At 35.9% G+C, this 20,562-nt stretch overlaps 1 protein-coding gene across 3 annotated transcripts in view; it reads left to right on the plus strand.

Moving 5' to 3' along the window:
• Nucleotides 1-20,562, plus strand: part of KIDINS220 (kinase D interacting substrate 220) — a 75,158-nt gene that overhangs the window by 2,911 nt on the left and 51,685 nt on the right. For all 3 annotated transcript variants that reach the window (XM_079327983.1, XM_079327985.1, XM_079327984.1), the window contains exons 2-11: nt 4,382-4,531; nt 8,754-8,852; nt 10,207-10,305; nt 11,753-11,851; nt 12,766-12,867; nt 13,307-13,405; nt 14,313-14,510; nt 16,458-16,556; nt 18,802-18,900; nt 19,573-19,671. In XM_079327983.1, the coding sequence (XP_079184109.1) occupies nt 4,424-4,531; nt 8,754-8,852; nt 10,207-10,305; nt 11,753-11,851; nt 12,766-12,867; nt 13,307-13,405; nt 14,313-14,510; nt 16,458-16,556; nt 18,802-18,900; nt 19,573-19,671 (1,101 nt within the window). In that variant the 5' untranslated portion in view covers nt 4,382-4,423. The remainder of the gene's footprint in view (nt 1-4,381; nt 4,532-8,753; nt 8,853-10,206; nt 10,306-11,752; nt 11,852-12,765; nt 12,868-13,306; nt 13,406-14,312; nt 14,511-16,457; nt 16,557-18,801; nt 18,901-19,572; nt 19,672-20,562) is intronic.

The following is a 20,562-nucleotide window of genomic DNA, read 5'->3' on the forward strand; positions in this document are numbered from 1 at the left end:
ATTCAGGAAGGGATTACAATAAAGTGTCATAAAGGCTGGGCAATGCTTATGTTAGCAAGATGCTGTGTGGTCTAAGTAAAGGTGATATTTCAGCATGTTTTTAATATCTTTATGCCATCATAAAGCATAAAAATGTGTGAGAATATGAAACTGACTTATGTTAGTTTTTATAATGGATTTCATGTGTACAATTCATATGTTTCACTTTTTTATAATTCTGATTTGAAAAGATGGCGTTTCCAGTTCTTAAGGGTGAAGTGCTGTGCATTTACACATTTGAGTTGTACGTGCTCAGATTTCAGCAGCATAGTAATTATTTCCTTTTATAGTTAGCTCTGCCACAGAAGATCTGCCACAGTGTTGCATGTTGGGAAGGTGGCTTTTGTGTCTGGAAAAAGAAGGAGGCATTAAAAAGTAGGCAACATTCTTCCTTTGTATGATGAAAAGTATATATTTTATGTCATTACTATTTTGACTTTCTTTTCTTTTTTTATTTTCAATAGATATTCTCGATAATGTTAGAGTTGATGACCAATTTTGATATTTATTCATGAGAGATCACTGTTTGCACAATAAAAAAAACATACAGAAGATCTATATAAAAATTATGATAGTTGGACAATTTAGTGAGTAATAGTATTTCTTAGATAAGAAGTTCTGAGAATGCATAAAATTCCTGCAAATTTCAGTTATCAGGAGCTCTGCTTTTAATACTGGTGCTATTGAGAGAATCTATTTTTTTGAAATTCACAAATCTTTTCAGTCTTTCTGAACCAGTGATGTTTGTCTGCTTCAGCTCAGGGTGCAAGAGCCTTACAAAAACAGGTTAATCCCTGTGCAAACATTGCCTTCACCTGAGCATTTGTGCACTTTATATGTTTTCATAGTTCTTGGTGTGTTGTTAGTTTTGTAAAATACCAGGATTTGCTGCCTAAGGACATTGTGAGATTTCCAAGCTTGAAAATTTGGATTGTGAATGAAGAGCAGGTTTTTGCACTGGAAATTAGCTCACTTAGGTGGGACAGAGAAATAACAGCACTAGTACTTACTGGAAAGAGGATTGGTTTCCAAATAGAATCCTGGTTTTAATTAAAATTTTTGTTATAGATTGTGAAAATGCTTCTGATGTGTCAAAGAAAGTAAATATGTTAATTGAGCAATTAAGGGCCATTTATGTATAGGATGTTCTTGAATGATACTGGTTTTGCACTGTGTTTATGAAATTTGGCAAGCATTAAGTTCTCATCCTTTAATTTGGTCAAGGGTAAGCCTTAGAGTTTTCTTTTTATTCCAGGGTTTTTTGAAAACTGTATTTATATATATATTTTAGGAGCTTATTTCATTAGAGGGACCAGAGTAGAATTACTTCTCTAGCCAGAGCTGTTCCTCAGAGTGTGCTTCAGTTTTTATGATTATTTAAAAAAAAAAATCTGAAGTATTAGAAGAAATCACCCTTTAGGGACCAGCACCCATATGGACTTTGAGTACAGTGCCTACTTTTCATAACGTAATAACATACATTTTGTTTAATAAAAAGGTGATCTGTGGCTGTACTCAGCTGATGTTGAGTTGCTGTCATCATGAACAGACCCATTCAGGCTTATTTCAGGCTTGTTCTTTGTTCTTGATGGGGAGGAAATAAAGCAAAGTTTCCAAAAATCTTAATACCACTGTTTTTTATTCATCTTTGTTTTTGTAGTGGTGGGGAGATTTTTGTTTGTTTGGTGGTTGTTGTCTCTAAACTACACTTTCTTAAAGCCCTCCAGTGATGTTTTGGATGCTCTAAGAAGCTTGCCTGGAAAAGGGCAACAAAAAGCATGATGATATAAAATGCATAAATAGAGTATTTGATTTTGTGATTCTTGTTTTTATAAAATAGGCTGCTATTAATTCCAAGAAGGGGATATTATGTGACAGTGAAGCATAGGGGACAAGAAATATTAATATTCTTTGAGATGTGTCTCTGGTACAAATCTTCTGTCATTTTATAAAAGTAATATTAACATGGAGTTTATAAACACATCTTTGGATGTGTTCATTGACATCAGAGGTTTCAGCTGTCTCTAAGGATTCAGCTCTGCATGAAGGCAGAAACTGCATTGTTGCCAGCTGGGATTTCTGAAGCAGGATGCTTATCTACTGTGCAGCAGGGCTGCCTCTGCCTTTTGGAAATATGCCCATAGGGAACATCAAGGGAAGAATCTTACTTTGAGGGAAAAGCTGTGCTGAATACTTTGTTTTTCACACTAGCTAAGAATTAATTGGTGAAATTTTAATAACAACTGCAGAGTATAAATCATTTGGTGAGACATTTTTAGTCATGTTTTGGGGATGTTCTTAATACAGTTTTCAGTTTGGTATTTGGTATGGAAAATAGCATGGGGATTGAGGGTACAGCTACAGGAGAGAAGCTGGGAGGTAGCACAGGAAAAGCAGAAAATGCCTGTGGTGGCAGTGGAGCTAGCAGCAAATCACATTTCATGGATTTCTGTTGTCATATGTAGAAAGTAATGGGAGGAATACAGGTGTATGTGAATATCAAATGTCATTTTAAGTGCCTGAGAGTATCTGAGCCACCTGCACAGGGCTGTAAGATGGTGCTGTAGGCTGTAAGGGAGGTGGGCTCTTCTGGACTGGCAGCTGGATGCCAGGCAAGATGCTAACTTTCCTGGTATTTTCAGTGTCTGAAATGGCAGTAGGAGCCAATGTGTCCACACTGAGTCAGTAAAATTGCTGTTTCTCTTCAATCCTTTCATATTTTGTGTGGTTTAGTGGGTTTTTTGTTTTTAAGTTTGCAACCTCTTAATTAGCTCTTCCTCCTACTGAAAAAGATGGAGACAAATATATACCACCACTGTTGTGCTGCTCACCCCCTTTGATGGTAATTTAACTGTACAGTAAACGTGACAGACCTTTTGTGTTCTTTGTTTATTTATTCATAGCTTTCTTGTGGCTGCTTGGGCAGTGCCTAGGAAAACTGCTGCTGGGCTTAACATGTCAAATCTAGATTTTTATTTTTTTAATTGGCTTTAGGTGTGGGTTTTAAACAATGTTTTGTAGTTTCTTTTGTCACTAGACATTCATGTGCACCTGAATTTCATTTGCACATACCCAGAGATGCTGTCATCTTAACTGAGGTGTTAACTGGCATTATTTTGAGCAAGGCATTTCTGTATGTGAGTCACCTGATGGCTGCAATGCTGTAGGTGAGCTCAGGTAGTATCTAACATATCCTGACAACAGTGTGTATAACTATACATATTTACTTGGTAAAGGAGGAAGAATGGTGTAACAGACTATGTGAGCAATTTAAAGTGGAGCTGGATTATTTGATTTAAATCTCCAAATCTAAACTAACTTCTCTGTGCTAAGCACAGTGAAGTTCTTGCTGGCTTCCTCTCATCTCTTTTGTTCCACTTCAGTTGGAAGCACAGAAAAAGTGTCTACTTTGGTTTGAGAATAAAACTAAGAATATTTGGCTGGTAAAGCCACTAGTCTTTGGCTTCTCCCTGGGAGAGAATAATCTAAGAAGTAGGCTTTAGCTAACACAAAACTGTACACAAGGCAAAGCCAGAGAGCATGATCATGTCAGCCACTGGTGAGGAGAAAGGTGTGGAGGGGTGCTGGAGGCTTGTATTTAGCCCCATGACCTATTCTGCATCCAGTGAAACTTAATTTTGGTGCAGTGATTGATTCAACTTCTGTTGCCATATGTATATAAATTTGGCACAGTACTACTGATGCTCTGAACTTACTGGACACAGCTTTTTAGGAAGCCTGAAATAGTTCATAGTGGTCTGCCTTAAGAAAGAAAAACCTTTGCTGTCTTGCATATTAGAGGTTAAAAACATAATCAGTTGACAGAAGCCATGTTATATTTGACTAGCAAGTTAACAACGTGCCATCACATGTCTGCATAAAGTTGGTGATAACTGATTTACTAAATCATGTTTCTCAGAGTTCCATATGGCTGCAGTTTGGATAGAATGATGGTATTTTGGAATGCTGATTAGTCTCAATGCTCTGCTTATACACGTAAAGGATAAGGGTTATATTGTAAATAACTAGTATATATAAAATATGTAACATATACAGATATTCCTATAATGCAGTATATACATACATGCATTCCATTCAAAATATGTATTTAGATAACACATAACAGAATAATTTCTGTAATTTTCTAAGAACTAGAGGGAGTTAAAACTTTTCATGGAAATGTAGTGCCTTTTAATGCACATCCCCAAAGTGTCTTGTTGAGGAGAAAGGCATGTGTTTGTACCCACCAAAACTTTTTGACATATACAGTTCATGATTTCTAATATCAAATGTCATAGCTGTTACTTATGCTTTGCTGGTTTTTTTCTTTCCTGAAATGCAGGTAATCTTTGTTATCTAGAAGCATTTGAAATAGTGTGTGAAGATGGCGAGTCTGATGAGTCAGAGTCTGTTGACCTACGTAGAAGAAGGAAATGTTCCTGCTCTGAAAGCACTTCTTGAGAAATGCAGGGATGTTGATGAGAGAAATGAGGTAAGATGATTTTTCTAAAGGTCAGTTTCACACTGCAGCTTGTTAGTTATGGAATGAATAATTAGTGAGATCACACTGGTTATTTAATATACAAATTTCAGTTTTGTTTTTAAGTGATTGCTTGCATTTGCATAACCTGGACACTGTGTGTTCAGTCTCTGACAGCATCTTTCATAGTATTTGCTTTCTAGAGAGTTCTTCTTAGCTGGAAAATGCAGCTCTATCCTTACATTGTGAATGGAGCTTATATCTGTCTTTCTGTGGCTAAGAATTCTTTCTTAGTTCATGGATCCAACTGCATGTGCCCTGTTCATTTTGTGGTGAAACCTGCTATGATGATAACCCTTGCCTCACATCCTGGTTTTCAGTCGAGAGATACTTTGTTATACAATCAAAATATGAGCATATATTGCAATTTACACCAGCATATGCTCATCTAGATGAAAAAATATGTATCTAAAGAGGCAAGTCTAGAGTTTACCGAGAGTACACAAAAGTCTTGATACACAGTAGGGAGTTTATATGAAAATCATTCAGAATATGTTATTTTACTCAATTTTTCAAATCTGCATGAGATGGAAAGAATATTTTTTATGGAAAGGAGTCAATGACATTTATTACTCAAACCCAAAAAGCATCATGCAAATGTGAAAACAATGTACAGGATTTAGCCTTACTGTAGTTATTAGATCTGGTTTCATTTAAGACAGTTTTCTTTCATTGTTGGCACATTCGTTCCATGCTGTGTATGCACATATGCTGAGGTATTTCATATGGGCAAATTTTTAAGTTTCAGAGCATACACATGAACCTCACCACCTGGCATGTAGCATATCTGAGGAGGGAAATGTCTGTTCCCTCTGCTGGCAATTCCTTTCAACAACATGGCTGAAATCAGATGATCATGTTGATTTTATCAAGTGCCGCTGCCTTCACCTTCTTTTCTAAATTTTTCTTCACTTATTGGTGGGACTAAATCCTGGGTTTCATTAACTGCCTTTTTTTGCAGAGATCATTTCCCTGATGCCTGTTGTTTTCAGTCTTTCTTATCTTGCATTGGAGAGGGTTATTTCTGCAGACAAACTTAATGTGGTTTGCATCAGTTTTAAACCATATGTATAATGGTAGGAGTTTTTTTAAATGATAGCTCTTCCTTGGAATTCAGTGGCTTTTAGTGCAGTTCAGTTTCCAGTTTTGGACCTGCCAAAACATCTTTTCTTCTTGGGTAAAAAGAAAATACTGAAAGGAGAGTGCCTTTGGAGATCTAAAAAGATTCATGGCAGGCTAAGGTTTGCTGATGCCAGGACCTCCCAGGCTGCAGTGACTTGTCCAATGGTAGGATCACCCACCTTGTTACTAACCCTTTATTCCAACTCTTCATCTTGAATGTGGTCAGTTCCCAGAAAAGCTGGGATGTCCCAGTCAGTTTGTATATGGATGGTTTTATTGCATTAACACCGTCAGTTTCAGTTAAGTGGGGCAAGTCTCAGCCTCTGCCTTTTCTCTGCACATCCTTTTGCTTGTATGATCTTTTCTCTCTCATACCAGACAGTTGAATTAACAGCTAATGATAGGTGCTTGCTTTGTGTGATACACTTTGATCCTAACAGCCTTGCTTTCCCTTGATGTGCCTTTCTTTCTGCTCTTGGTACTGAAGGAGCTTCTGCATATTCAATTCTGAGTCTTCTGTTCTCTCACAGACTGCAAGAGTGCTAACCTGTAAGGGGAAACCACTAATTGGTTTCCCTAAAAAGATACAGGTGTGCTCCTTTATAATTTGATTATTCCAACACTTAGACTGTGCTATGATGTATGGATAGACAGTACTTGATGGGTGTGTGAGAAAAACGAGCATTTATTTGTGGAGTGTCTAGACTCTTGGACAACTTTTGAGAATTATTCTGGAGCTCATAGACGTAGCAATATCTTTTATTTCTGTGTTGGTGAAATCTTCATGATGGTTGCTACAACATTATAACATTATACTTACATTTAAGAGTCTTCTAGCGAAAAGGGAAGGATGTTTTCAGTACCCCTGTAGAAAATTTTACATCTGTCTCAGAAAACCAAAGCTAGTCTGCAGCTGTATGGCACCTCTTAGAGGAGGGAGGAATTTTACCATCCACAGCCTCTTCTTGCCCAGACATACTTTTATTTGGAATGTGTTATCCTTTTTTGCTATGCACTGTTGGAAGACAATCAGAGTGATAACAATAGTAACTGTTCAGAAGGAAGTGAGAAGAAGAGTCAGGCTAAAGCAGGGGGTTTCATGTGTTTTGCTAAAGCAGTGCTTGGAAGGGATCCCTAGGGATTATCTGGTCCTGTGTCCTCAGGTGGGTTGGTTGGAGCCAGCTGGAATTGTCTGTATCTGGTGCAGGGCAGTCCCAGCCTCTCTTCACAAAGATTCAGCACAGTTCCCTCTGGGCATTCCAACCAGACACTGTACTCAGTGCAGTAAGGTTCCTGTCTGCCCAGCCTGTCAGTGCCCTTTGGGTAGCAGCACAAGCATCTGGTGCATCAACCACTCCTCCCAGCTTTGACCAGGCTGCAGAGGTGCTGTGTGTGCACTCTGTGCCATTGCCCCAGTCCTTCATGAAAGGGTTAAACAGAATCCCAATATTGATTCCCTGCACCAGTGACTGGCCTCCAGCTGGACTTTGTACTGCTGATCCCACTGCTCCGAGCCCAGCACTGGAGCCAGTTTCAGTCCACCTCACTGTCCATTTGTCTAGCTTGTCCTGCTTTAGTGTCCCTGGTTGTTGTGGGAGACAGTGTTGGAATCCTTGCTAGATATGGCATAAGCAGTGTCTCAGCTCTGCACCCACTCACCAGTGATGTCATCAGAGAAGGCAGAGTGATCTGTCAGGATTTCAGGAAATCACTTAGTATGTGTATTCCCAACTTACTAACTTGCATGTCTTAAAGAGCAAAACTGTTAAAAGTTAGGGCTGTTTTCTCCTCCAAAGAGAGTTGTTCTTTTCTAAAAAGTAGTGTTTTATTTTCTCTTGATTTTTTGATAATTTTAATTCTTTTTTTTATGACCTGACCTAAAACTCAGGTCCTTCTTGTTGATACAAAATTTACTTTAGAATCTAAAAGCAATGGTGTCCTTTTGAATGTATACAATGTGCAGTTATAACAGCATAAGCTTACATGAGGGCATAATTTTTCATTGTGAAAAATTACCTCATAGATTAATAACATAAGGAATAGCTGATGGGGCAGAAAGCATTTTTGAAAAAAACCCCATGCATTTCTTGATTTTATGTCTGTCAAGAACAGAAAGAGTCATCCAGTATCTTTATTAATCATATTGTTAATACTTTCAGTTATAAAGATTAGTGATTCTGCATTGATTTTTATTCTTTCCAGGGAAATTGCTGGTATATAGCTCCTAACATGTAGCTTTTGTGTTATTTAAAGACTAGATAATTTGAGTTCTCTGTGTGGTGGAGAGAAAAAAACAGAAGCAAGGTCAGGAAAAATTATCTTGATTTTTTTTTTTAAACTTGTAATTAATAAATTTACTGTAAAATTTAGCAAGTTTTACTTTTCAGCATCCAGAGCAATTGTACCTCAGAAATTTGCTGTCACAAAAGTAGGCTGATGTAAGTGTGACAGATTCTGACTTTTAAAATACTTCTGAAGGCAAATAAACCAGCTTTTCTGTTTTTCATCTTCCCTGAGATGAGACTGTCTGCCAAGAACCCATGTTGCAGAGGACAGGAGGGATGTTTGTATTTCCCAAGCTATGAAATAAAAGTGGGGTATATAACCTGAATGGCTTGAGCCACTGTTCCTCTGAATCAGTGTGCATGTTTTAATGGCCATTGTGGTTCCTACAGTACATACATTTCTTTATTAATTTTTAGCAATGTGATTGAGTTGCTCCAAGTTGTAAAGGTGTAACATGTATTGGAGATGTCTTCAGTGAGCAAATAATTCACAAAGGTAGATATTTAATAATGTAACTTTTTTTCTTATAGTAAGAATTTTAATGTCTGAAATTTTTCTGTGTTTATCTCTTATTCTCCTATGGGACAAGGTTTAATACCATATTCTCCATTTGTATTGCAAGTATGCTATGTGGTTTCAACACCAGCCCTTCTTACTGCTTCTCAGTGGCAATTAAAAATGGAAACAATGTTGCTCTGTAGTTTCTGGGTTTTTATTGTGTGGTATGTGTATCACTTTCATCACTTTCCTGTCACTTTGATTTCAGAATGGCCAGACTCCACTTATGTTGGCTGCTGAGCAAGGCAATTTAGAAATTGTCCAGGAGCTTCTCAAGAAAGGAGCTAATTGCAACTTGGAAGATGCAGTAAGTATTAGTGCTTTATGTGATGGCACCTAACAATGGAAGAACAAAAAATTTCAAGGGGCATGCAAACAAAGGGAATTTAGGTTAGTGTTGAGCTCAGGGGGGAAAAGAGCAGGTGGAAAATTATGACATATAATTTTTGTACAAAGCTGCTTAGCTTTTGTATTTCTCTGAGCCCTTGTGAAGAGTAGGGATATTCCTCAGATGTTTAAAACATCTTGATCTCTGCTGAATTTGCTGGTGTTTCTTCTGGGAAATTAGAATAGAGAAATACAGGTTCAAAGGTGAGGTCCAAGTGATTTTTGCTCATCTTGATGTTGTTGAGGTATGTCAGTGGGTTGAATTTTTGTTTATTTGGGGTTTTGTATTTGGTGTTTTTTTCAGTAAATACCTAGAGAGAATTTAGGTTAAAGGATTATTTCAGATGAATGCCAGAACAGTGGCTGAGAGGGGTTTTAAATTTGTGACTTGTCTTCATGCCTCAGCAACAGAGGTTGACTCCAGGTGAAAGATGCCCAAAAGGTACAAATAGAACAGAAATATTGTTAGAAAGTTTTGGAAGTTTTGTATATTCCAGCGAAGAGTGGTAAACAGGAAAAGGATTTTAGTTGTTTTTTTCACTTCTGCATTTAGTTTAGATGTAGCAGTATGGACATCCAGGAGAGGTCTTCTATGCAATCTGTCATCTAAAAAATCCAGAACATCGAAAACCTACCAACCAAGTCTCTATTGTTTTGAGACATTTTATTAAAATTGCTGTAACTACCACAATTTCTATACTTCTAGGAAGGACAGCTACCTTATAAAATGTTGCTATATTTTATAAGTGTGTAGCATATAAAAAATCAATCCACACCTGGATGAGCTTTGATCAGTGGGGGGGAAATAAGCTTTATGCAAAGGGAAATGTGTTTTCCTGGAGTGATCAAACAACTGTAGTCCAGATTACCCTGCAGATCAATCCCTTGAGTGCTGTCACACAGTATGTGTGGAGACCCACTGCCACTGTTTTCTGTGGTCTTGGTTAGCATCTCATTCCCTCTCTGCAATTTTTAATGTCTTGACCTTGCTTTCTAATCCTTTGTAGGTGCTGCTTCCTCTATATATTTATTAAGATAACCTGCAGTGGACTGGGGAGTGGAAAGTGCTAGATATTGGGTAGGAGAGCACATAAATGTAGAGGAGATTTGGAATACCTGTTTGGTATTTCCATGTGTATAACTGGCACACTGTGAGTTTATTAGTTTATTAGGACAGCTATTTTAAGGGCTTCTGTATTTCCTGTTGTGGATTAAACATTTGAAAAAGAACGTTACTTTTATGGAAGTATAACATTTTTTTCCTTTTTTTCTAGGATAACTGGACTGCTCTTATTTCAGCAGCTAAAGAAGGACATGCAGCTATTGTAGCAGAGCTTCTCAATTATAATGTCAGTTTGGAGCATCGGGATTTGGTATGTGTTGTCTTAGTGTAAAAATAAGATAGAAAAACAGTTTTGTGAGTTGGAGATTTTCAATTCCATAAAACTAAGGAATGATCTTTCAGTTTTACATAATGTATCCAGTGCTGCTGAAATGAAAAAGAATGTGTAGTTAAATATTGCTTTTTACACCTGTAAAATGATTGCTTTAGTAATGGCAGCTGGTTTACTGGGGCTGCTTTTCCCCCCTAATTTGCTCTGAAAAAAAGCTGAACTGTAGAACAGTTTGATTTTTGGGTGTGTTTTGTGTAGGTGACAGGTTTTTTTGTGGGGGAGGGTTCATTTGTGGTTTTTTTTGTTGTTGTTGGAGGTTTTTTTTGCATGGTAGTGCCTTTTTTTTTAAAGTATTCTGGTAAAATAAGCATTATGTTTCCCAGAAGATACTTATCTGTGTTTACTTTTACTCTGGGCAGTTGTGATTGTTCATACAGCAGTCCTTGTTTTCAGTCTCCTAACACTTGCTTTCATTGATCTTGCCAAATTTTTATATGGGAAACTGGATGCTATAGTCCAGCCCATCTAAAGAGTTATAAAAGCTGCTGACATGAATCTAAGGTTAGATGCCCTGAAGAGCTATAGACTGTCTCCATTGACAGAAGATAGAATTAGGTACCTGCAAGGACTAATTTTGTTCTGCTTAAGCTAAAATGTGGAAAACCACTAGTGTTGAGTTAAAGTGCTCGTTTAATTGAAGTTCCACTCTGTCTGAAAGCTGAGGCATCTTCACTAGCCAAAATTTTTTGTTTAACATTAAGCACATTCACATTCACATGGCCAAGTGCTTGATTTCTAGACCTATGCCAGTCAGAGGGATCTTTCACATCTCCAAAAGTGTGTTAAAAAGAAATAAATAAAAATTGTGCTGACAGTTATTGGAGGCATACTGTTATTTTAAAATGGAATTTGTTAACCTGATCTGTCAAATGCCTTAGTCAGCGAATCCTCATTGTCTCCTAGCTTACAAACTTAAATGAAACACACCAGTGTAATTTGAAATTAGTTGCTCTTATTACTCCCTGCTACAGAAATCAAAAGTAAGCTTTCCATGTTAATTGATTTGGAGTCTAGACTTTGTTTTAAGATAGCAGTGTGTTTCTTGTTTTGTTGTTTTTTTGGGGTTTTTGTGGTTTTTTTTAAATACAGTAGCTGGATTTATATGGATTTGAAATCTGAATTCAATGTTCAGCAACATTAAGGACATTATGTTTTCCCAAGTTTTGCATATAACAGGAAATCTACTTCCATGCAGGAGCTTATGATTTATTCTAAATAAATAGGATTGCATCATTGTGTGGTCAATTGTTACTATATTTTGAATTTGCAGAATAGTCTTAGGACAAGTACAAAGTGAAATAAAAGTCATTAGTTATATTTCTGAGTATTTTTCAGTTTTTACATTTCTTTGAATTGTGTTTGCTAGGGAGGATGGACTGCCCTGATGTGGGCATCATACAAAGGCCGTACTGAAGTGGCTAAACTGCTGCTTGAGAAAGGAGCAAATCCAAACATCACAGGCATGGTAAGTTTTAGTCATAAACATCTGCTCCTCCCAAATGTTTGAAGTCCTGAATTGTGCACTCATTATCTTGATTAAACATTTTGCATTTTTTGCCACGAGTTAATCACTGTACTTTATAAAGGGTATGCTTTAATGACCTGTGTGATTGCCACTGGCTTTTTTAATAATTTTGAATCTTTTAAAATTGAAGCAAATGGGCGTTAGCTCATACTAAGATTCAAATTATCAGGAGAGGAAATAATAGAAAACATAAGTAGTGTATGTAATGTTACTAGTATAACAACTCATTTTTCTGCATCTATAGAAGTTAATGAAGTAACTAATGTGTGCAATTTAGAAACCATAATTTGCTTTAATTGTTTCATAATAGTTTAGATTATATGAATATATACCATTCATGTTGAAGAATGAAAAAAACCATAAGATTTTGAGATTTAGTTCATTTGTAAGCATTTTCTAATAAGTGTAGGCACTGAACGATTTGTTTATACTGCCAGTTCTCTGCTGTTTGAGGCAATGAACTATGAAGGAAGAGCCCCAGTGGCCAGAACAATATATATATGCAGTGTCTGTGTGCATGGCACAACTTCTCTGCATTCCTGGTTACTCAGGGTTATTACATAGCTGTCTGTTGCTTCCTTTCTACCTTACAAATGTTACTATTAAGACAAAGATGTGAATTTACAAACCTTGTTTAAAGAGTTATAAATCAAAACTGATTCAAAACAGCAGACATCTTCCTAGGATATCGTCTACCTAATGTACTAGATAGCAGTTATTGATAATGTGGTTGGATTTATATCTGTATATTAATTCTTCTGTGGATTTAACTTCTCTTGAGACTTGTTTTGTTGATGTAAAATAATTAAAATACATAAGACTAAAATGATTTTTAATTTTTTTTTAATTCTAAGCAATACAGTGTTTATCCAATTATTTGGGCAGCAGGACGTGGCCACTCAGATATAGTCCATCTCTTACTGCAGCATGGAGCTAAAGTGAACTGCTCTGACAAAGTAAGTTATACCTATATAACATTTAACTTCTGTAATATTTGATAAATTTCTTGTGAAAGAAAATCTATGAATTCTTGATTAGAAGAACACTTGCTGTTTTATTTTACCCGTAAGATTAGAATTAGCATGCTAGAGTTATGTTAATATAAGATTTTATGCTTGAAAGAAGTTTTTCCATGGTATACTCTAGATGGTTGTGAAAATATTTCTATTTTCTGAGCTATTGGAAATTTTGCTGTCCTAGGTTGTATAGAAAAGTAATTCTTATATTTGTCTACAAAAGAAAAGTTGAAGCAGTTTTTCAAATGCTTGTGTTAATTCACAAGACTGAATTATATTTTTGTAAAAATGAAAGCAATGAAGTGTAGGAAAAATACTAGATTGTATGGGATACTAAATACAGAAAGCAATAGATAAAATTTTGTGAATGTTTTTTCAGTATGGAACCACTCCACTGGTTTGGGCAGCAAGGAAAGGTCATTTGGAGTGTGTGAAATACCTGCTACAGATGGGAGCTGATGTTGATCAAGAAGGAGCTGTAAGTAACTGCATTTTCCAGTGATAAGTACATCTGTGTGTCCTGTTTAGGTTTTTTATAAAACAAATACCAAGAAATACATGAAACAACATGAAATGCTGGAGTGTTTTGCTTTCCAGCTGTTTGCAGACTGCATGTGAGAGTTCCTGAATTTCCTTTGTGCCTTTTAATAAAACCATGATGTAACTAAGGAGTTATATTGGCAGTGAACATATCAATATGTTAAGTGTAAATTTTAATGGACATAAATGAACTTAGCTAATTGTTATCTGAAGATTAGCACTATCAAAATTCATTCAGTATTCAAGCCTGATACATCAAATATCTTATTTCTCAGAGCCATTTGAAAAGTAAATCAAACCCGAACATCTTTTGAAAATAATAATGGTGACTGCAACTTTTCAGAAATTGAATTTTTTTCAGAAATTTCAGCTGCATATTGTGTTTTAATAAAATAGATTACATTTAAATTCCTTGTCAAAACAAAAGAAAAATCCATTAAAAGTTAAGTGGAAGATTAGGAAAACTTTTGCTATTCATATGATTTTTTTCTGAAGTTCTTCAAAAATCCTCTCTGTGAACAGTATTTGTAAATCCAGATACTCTGATAATACTAAGTTCCCATATGACGAGCAAATTATTATATATGTGGCATTCAGGAAATAGAATAAACTGATCTGAATTTTGCTTTTTGCACTTGAAGTGTTTTCTATTGTTGTTCTTAGTTTATTTCTTTGTTTTTAAAAAGCATGTTTTTTGGTGCACTGTAAAACACAGCACTGAAGTAGCATTTGGATGATTAAGAGAGTGATGTCAATGAATTTTATTTTTGTCATTATTTGAACTGCTGATATAATGGTGATTGCTATATCCACTGTACAGTAAAATCTTTTGGTTTTATTTAAAGAATTCTATGACTGCACTTATTGTAGCAGTGAAGGGTGGCTATACTGACTCAGTAAAAGAAATTCTGAAAAGGAACCCAAATGTAAACCTAACAGATAAAGATGGAAATACAGCTTTGATGATTGCGTCGAAGGAGGGACATACTGAAATTGTGCAAGATCTTCTTGATGCTGGAACTTATGTGAACATTCCTGACAGAGTGAGTCAATTTTCATCATAATAGTCATTTTATATATATAAATAATTTATGTTTAAATACCAGTGTATGCAGATTTGTAAATATGTGATTTTTCTGACTTTCTAGTTTTTCTGCCATCTAGGGGTATTTTTGTGTATTACTCTTTTACAAGTACGTTAAGTGGTAAATGTTGTTATGTGAAGGTAAAAGATAAACTACTGAAACTACTCTTTGAGATGCTTGAATTGAGAACATAGGGCATCTGACATATCTGTAACATAAGACTAATACTGAACTAATCTGTAGATTTGGGGTGGGATAGTGCTGCTAAAACTGTAAACCATGGCTTCTGTGAAAAATAATGCATTTAATTCAGAATGTACCTTTATCTTTTACAATGAAACTTTTTACTAGAAAACTTGCATATATGAGAGGGAGACTTCATCTCTGGGTTAAGAGATGTAAATGTAATGCTGTGAACCTGACCTATACATGCACTACTCAGTAGAGATGTGACATGAACTGTGCCCAGAGTATGAATCTGCTTGCTGGCAGCTCAGGATTTTATTTGATTAATTATACAGGTGCTTTGGACTATCTGCAGTGCCCTCTTGATAGTCAGTTCCTGAAGTGTCAAAGACAGGTCAAGCACTGCAGCCTTGAGATTGTAGTTGATTAGATACCTAAACTTAGATGTCTCTCTCAAAACATCAGTTCAAGTTCAGGACTTTGTTCAGAACAATCATACATTTTTGAGGCTACATTCACAATCCCCAAGTTGGATTGCTTGGGGTTGCAGAGAATAGAGGAAAGCTTATTAATACTTGCCTCATAAATTTAAAAGGATTTTTGGATGCATTTTCCTGTATTATAAGTGTCAGTGCATTTCTCAAATGGCAGTGTACTGAGTTACAGTGTTGCATGTCACAACAAATTTGACCTCAGGCACATATCAAAGCAAACTTTAAAAATATTTAGAAAAAACATTGCAATCCCTCTTAGCACCTCTTCCGCCACAGTGTTCTACAATGGTCTGTATTTCTGTGCTTTTCAGGAAGGAGAAATTACAGCTTTCAGCACAGCTGACTGCATTCCAAAAATACACCTAACAATGAGTACTCTTAGTTTCACATGCTAGAGTAGGTTTTGATAAAGAAACTTTCTTGGTTCACAGCTAAATATGTAATGACTGGTTTATGGGGCATTTTCTACTGCTCAGCACTCTTGAGTTCCACACCTGTGGTTTTGCTATACTTGTATTTATTTTTCCTGTTTCATCATGAAAGGAGTACTAAGCAGTTTCAGGAGTATAATGTAATTTCTGAAATTCTGGGATAGCCTTAGATGTGTTAAAATCAGAAGCCTTAAGCACAATTGTAACTTTGTTTTATGTATATATAACTCCATTTGCCACACCAAAATATTTTTTGTTTGGATCCGAGATGAAATCAGCCTTTTGCTTTTTTTCTTTGTAATAACATAATGTGTGTAAACAAGGTAACAGTCAAATCTGCATTAAAAATGGGCATTAATTTATTCAAAATTCTTGATGAGCTTTTGTCAGTTGTGAAACATCTCGACGAGACAGGCAATATTCTTGTCTGATTGTAATTAGGTTATTTCTAAGAGTGTTTGGTCTTCCTATGAACAGAAAACAAGTGGCTTTTTTAATATTTATTATTAATTTATGCTGGGTTTTATAGGCTAGTGGTTTAAGCTAGACCTATTTATGGTGTTTGTTTTCCTGAACAATTAAAAAAAAAAAAAGTCCAGAATTTTTTCTATTATATACCCATTTTTTTAAGAGATAGTTCTATTGTTTGTGTATCTTTCTTTTTTAAAATAGTGGAGATTTCTTAATGTAGATAGGCATAGTGTATATTTGGAAGTTGTAATTCATTCTCTATTGCACTTCTTGTTTGTAAATTATTATAATTAATGCTCAATATTCTTTCACAATTTTTATAGAGTGGAGATACAGTGTTGATTGGGGCTGTTAGAGGTGGTCACGTTGAAATTGTGAGAGCCCTGCTCCATAAATATGCTGATATAGATATCAGAGGTCAGGTAAGTACAACATTGTAAATGTTAGAGCACTTCTTAAATAGGATGTGAATTTGTGCACCAAATAGTTATACTGTGTTCCTGAAAACAGGGCTTTAAAGTTTGCTTTGTCTACTCTGCAGGAAATTCAAATTCCATTGAACAGTAAAATATATCACATTGCTGTGCACCTTTTAAGATATAAGATACAAATAAATGTAATGCTTGTTAAACACAGTTTTTTAGTTAATTGCATAATCGTTGAAAAGTAAAATATGTAAACTGAACTTATTTCATCTGCACTACTGAACAGTTTTAAAATAATGACATACTTTAAAAGACACTTGATGTAATTATTTTAATCATATTTTAAATAGAAAATCAATGAAATGTGCACCCAAGATTATATCTGTTGTCAGAGCAGTTCTGTCACTGTGCTTGGTTGATTCTTGTCTCCGCCAGCTTTCTGTGTTGCTTCCTGTTTCATTGTTGTCAGTGATTTCTGTGTTTTCTACCTGTCCCTTCTTTCTTTTTTGTCCCTTTGATTAAGGTACTAATTTTACTCTTTTACTGGAAAATTTCACTCAGCATACTTGTTTCTGTTACATTCAGCTTGCTTTCTTTTGCTTCAAGCTATTCAAATCACTCTGCTTTTGGGCACATGTGTTCTGCCAAGTTTGAACACAAAACTAACTAGTCACTGAGAGCTGCAAAGGTTCAGTGCCTGCTGCTGCTGCAGAGCCTCTCTGAGAAGCCAACAAGTTTTTATTTTCAAGAAAAGGTAGCATTTGGTTCTCTTCCTCTAACCTGCCATTGGCAACCCATGTGTCTCAGCTTCTGGCTGTGACGGGTTTGAAAATCTGAAGCTTTTCAAAATCTTGCTATGGCTGAAGCAATCCAAAAACAGCAAGAGGTTACAGTGTCTTTGGTAGCAGGGAAGCTTGTGACTTCTGGCAGTGTGAGGTTGCTTGAGTGGCAATTTGCCATGGTTGATCTAGAGAATGTTTTTGCAGCCTTACAGGACTCAGTACCATCAGAGCAATGTTCTGGCTCTGCACTTCAGATCATAGTTTAGGACCCGCAGTATCAAAAGTGGAGATGAGTGCTCCTTCCTTACTGGGAGCAACTTCCCTGCTGTTTGGCATTGCAGCACCTGCTTGCTGGCCAGGTGTGTTCTGGGGAGATGTGTTGACTGCCCAAATTTGTGACATTTCAGAAATATTGCTGAGTCTTGTCCAGCCTTCCAGCAAATATGTTCCTTGCTGATCATTCATTCATATGGTCACTAGCTGGCGGATACCTTCAGCAGATAAAACGTGACTAAAGGAGTGAGAGCTGGGGCAGGTGAGGGCTCAGGTGGTGTTTTCCTCAGCCCTTCTGGGAGGGGGAGGACCTAGCTGGGAGCAGCTGGCAGACCTGTGCCTGGCTGATGTACAGCTCAGGCTGATGTCTTGGAAGCCAGCTCACTGAAGGAGAGAGAAGATGAAACCCAAGTGATTGGAGAGGAAAGAAGTCTTAGTGACTGGGCTTGTTGAACTGTTGAGAAAGGCTTTAAACTCAGTTTGCTGTGAAACCCACAAATGGAAAAGAAAGAGTTGCAAATGAAAGAAGCAGGCAAGGTAGAAGGCTGCAAGGGGCACTTTAACATTCCTGCTTAGAAGCAGGTGTGTGTTCAGAGGCTTTTCTTAAATGTTTCTATATAAATATGCATCAAACAGAACGAGTCATGGTGCAGTCACTAGGCTACAGAAAGATTTAAAATATGAAGACTTTCTTCATAGCACCTCTCTACACATCACTGGGGAAAAAAGATGACAGAAGCAGATTTGCAGCAATGAACCTTGCCCCAGGTTTACTGATAAAATGTCTGGCTGATCAGCATTCTGGTTCTTTGTGTTGACATTCTTGTCCAACTAATTTTACAGCTTCCCAGCTTGCATGGCTCTGTAAAAAAGTTGTTTTATTTCATTAGGTGATTTCTATATTTGAGTTAGACAAGACAAGTTGAGTCTGATTGGATTTTTAAAGCTCTTAATATATTTCACAAAGATTTTCAAAATAGATTTATATTCCCCAATTTTCATCCTCCCCTCTAAATTCTACTTTTGTGCCAATTAGACTTGTTCACCTTTGCCTTGAGCTGTGCTAAAAATTGCTGTATTATATGCAATTTTCAATACATAATGGTTGTACTTTAAATACTGTTTTTGAAATTAATCCAACTAAATGAAAATACTGTTAGTGTTTAATACTCTTATTTTATTTTTAGGATAATAAAACTGCTTTATATTGGGCAGTTGAGAAAGGAAATGCTACAATGGTGAGGGATATCTTGCAATGCAACCCTGATACTGAGACATGTACCAAGGTAACAATTAGAATTTTAATTGAATTGCTTTTTTTAACCTCTGTTCTTTTCTCAGCTCCTATGTGATGTGAAAATCATATCAAATTCTGGTTTTGTGAAGTGTTGGTACCTTGAACGCTGTTATTTATTTTTTTTCTGAAATAAGGCATCTCAGCAATAGCAATGTTCCTGCTGTTGATAAATATGATTTGCTGTTAAATCCTTGATAGCAGGGAACATGTGGATTCTTTACCTCAGCATCATTGACATGACCAGCAATAAGGAATAAAGACCAGGTGCTACTGGAAATTGGGCGAAATAGTTTTTTGATATTACTAGGCATGAGTTCAGGCATGTGCAGCAGTAAGGAAAAAAATAAGAGCAGTTGGCACTGTAGTTGGAGTGAAATATTTTCAAATATCTTGTATTTTATCTGAATTTTGTCTTTTCCTGTTTGACACTGTTATTGACAGAAATGAATTTTGTTTTTTGATTCTAATCAATGTAGAAAACTGGGTCTGGGATACTTTTTCACAGTCATAAGTGCTAAAGTGTTGTTGCTTGCACAGTGGCATATTTAATTTTAATTGTCTTAAAGTTTTTTGTTTTAATTTGTTACCCTATTACTTTTTTTTTTTTCCTTGGTTTTGGGTATACAGAGGTCTTTATATTAGTCCTATTTTTCTATTTCAGGATGGAGAAACACCTCTAATAAAGGCAACCAAAATGAGAAATATTGAAATAGTAGAGCTTCTTCTGGATAAAGGAGCTAAGGTCTCTGCTGTAGACAAGGTAAAGAATTATTTATTTGTTTACTTTAGTATATTTAATCATTTTAGTTTTGCAGCAGGATTTTGGAGAGAGCTGTTGAAGCTAATACAGAAAGAGACCTTCCCATGTGCTTAATAGTTAAATAAGACTTAAATGCTTAATCTCCCATATGTTTAATAATTAAATGCATCAGAATATTTAAGCATAAATTTGTTTCCACCATTAATATATTGTCAGATTTTGGTTTGTTTTGTGTTAGGGTGCTCTTAATAACTTGGAAAAAAAACCTAGGAGAGGAATAAAACTTTCATGGATAAAGCAACTAGTTTTTATTACACTTGAAGAAGAGCATAGAGAATGGTTATTACTTGTCACTGATGTTAGTTTTTGATTAATAGACATTAATCAAATGGGATGCCAAGGACAAATACAACTGGCAAATACAACTATGCATTACCTACTTTGAGTGCAAACCTTCTAAATGCAGCAACATTTATTTGATGCTTTTTAAATCTCTTGCTATATTTAGGGCAAATAAGTTATAACATTGATTTGATGCAATAAGAAAACTTTTACTGGAAAGTTTTTAGAAAAGCCTGAGCAGACATTGAAACAATTCTAACAAGCACTGTCTCTTGTTCCAAACAAGTCTCTGAGTTTGCCTTTAGGCATTTGTTTCTACACAGAGACTACAGTTTTCATGAACTTTAGGATATTAATGTAAGCATTTAAGATAGAAGGCAGTGTCTGAGGTTTAGCATTCTAAGAACTGCTTTTTCACATGTCTTCTCTGAAAGATTTATAATGCTTTTTCAAGGGGAAAAATGCTTGCTATAAGGCACTGATGCTTTTGAAAGTGCCCTAGGATTTATTTCAAAGAAATAATACTTCTGAAACAGTGTTGAACATATG

This window comes from Erithacus rubecula (genome assembly GCF_903797595.1).
Source record: "Erithacus rubecula genome assembly, chromosome: 2".
Classification (NCBI taxonomy): domain Eukaryota; kingdom Metazoa; phylum Chordata; class Aves; order Passeriformes; family Muscicapidae; genus Erithacus; species Erithacus rubecula.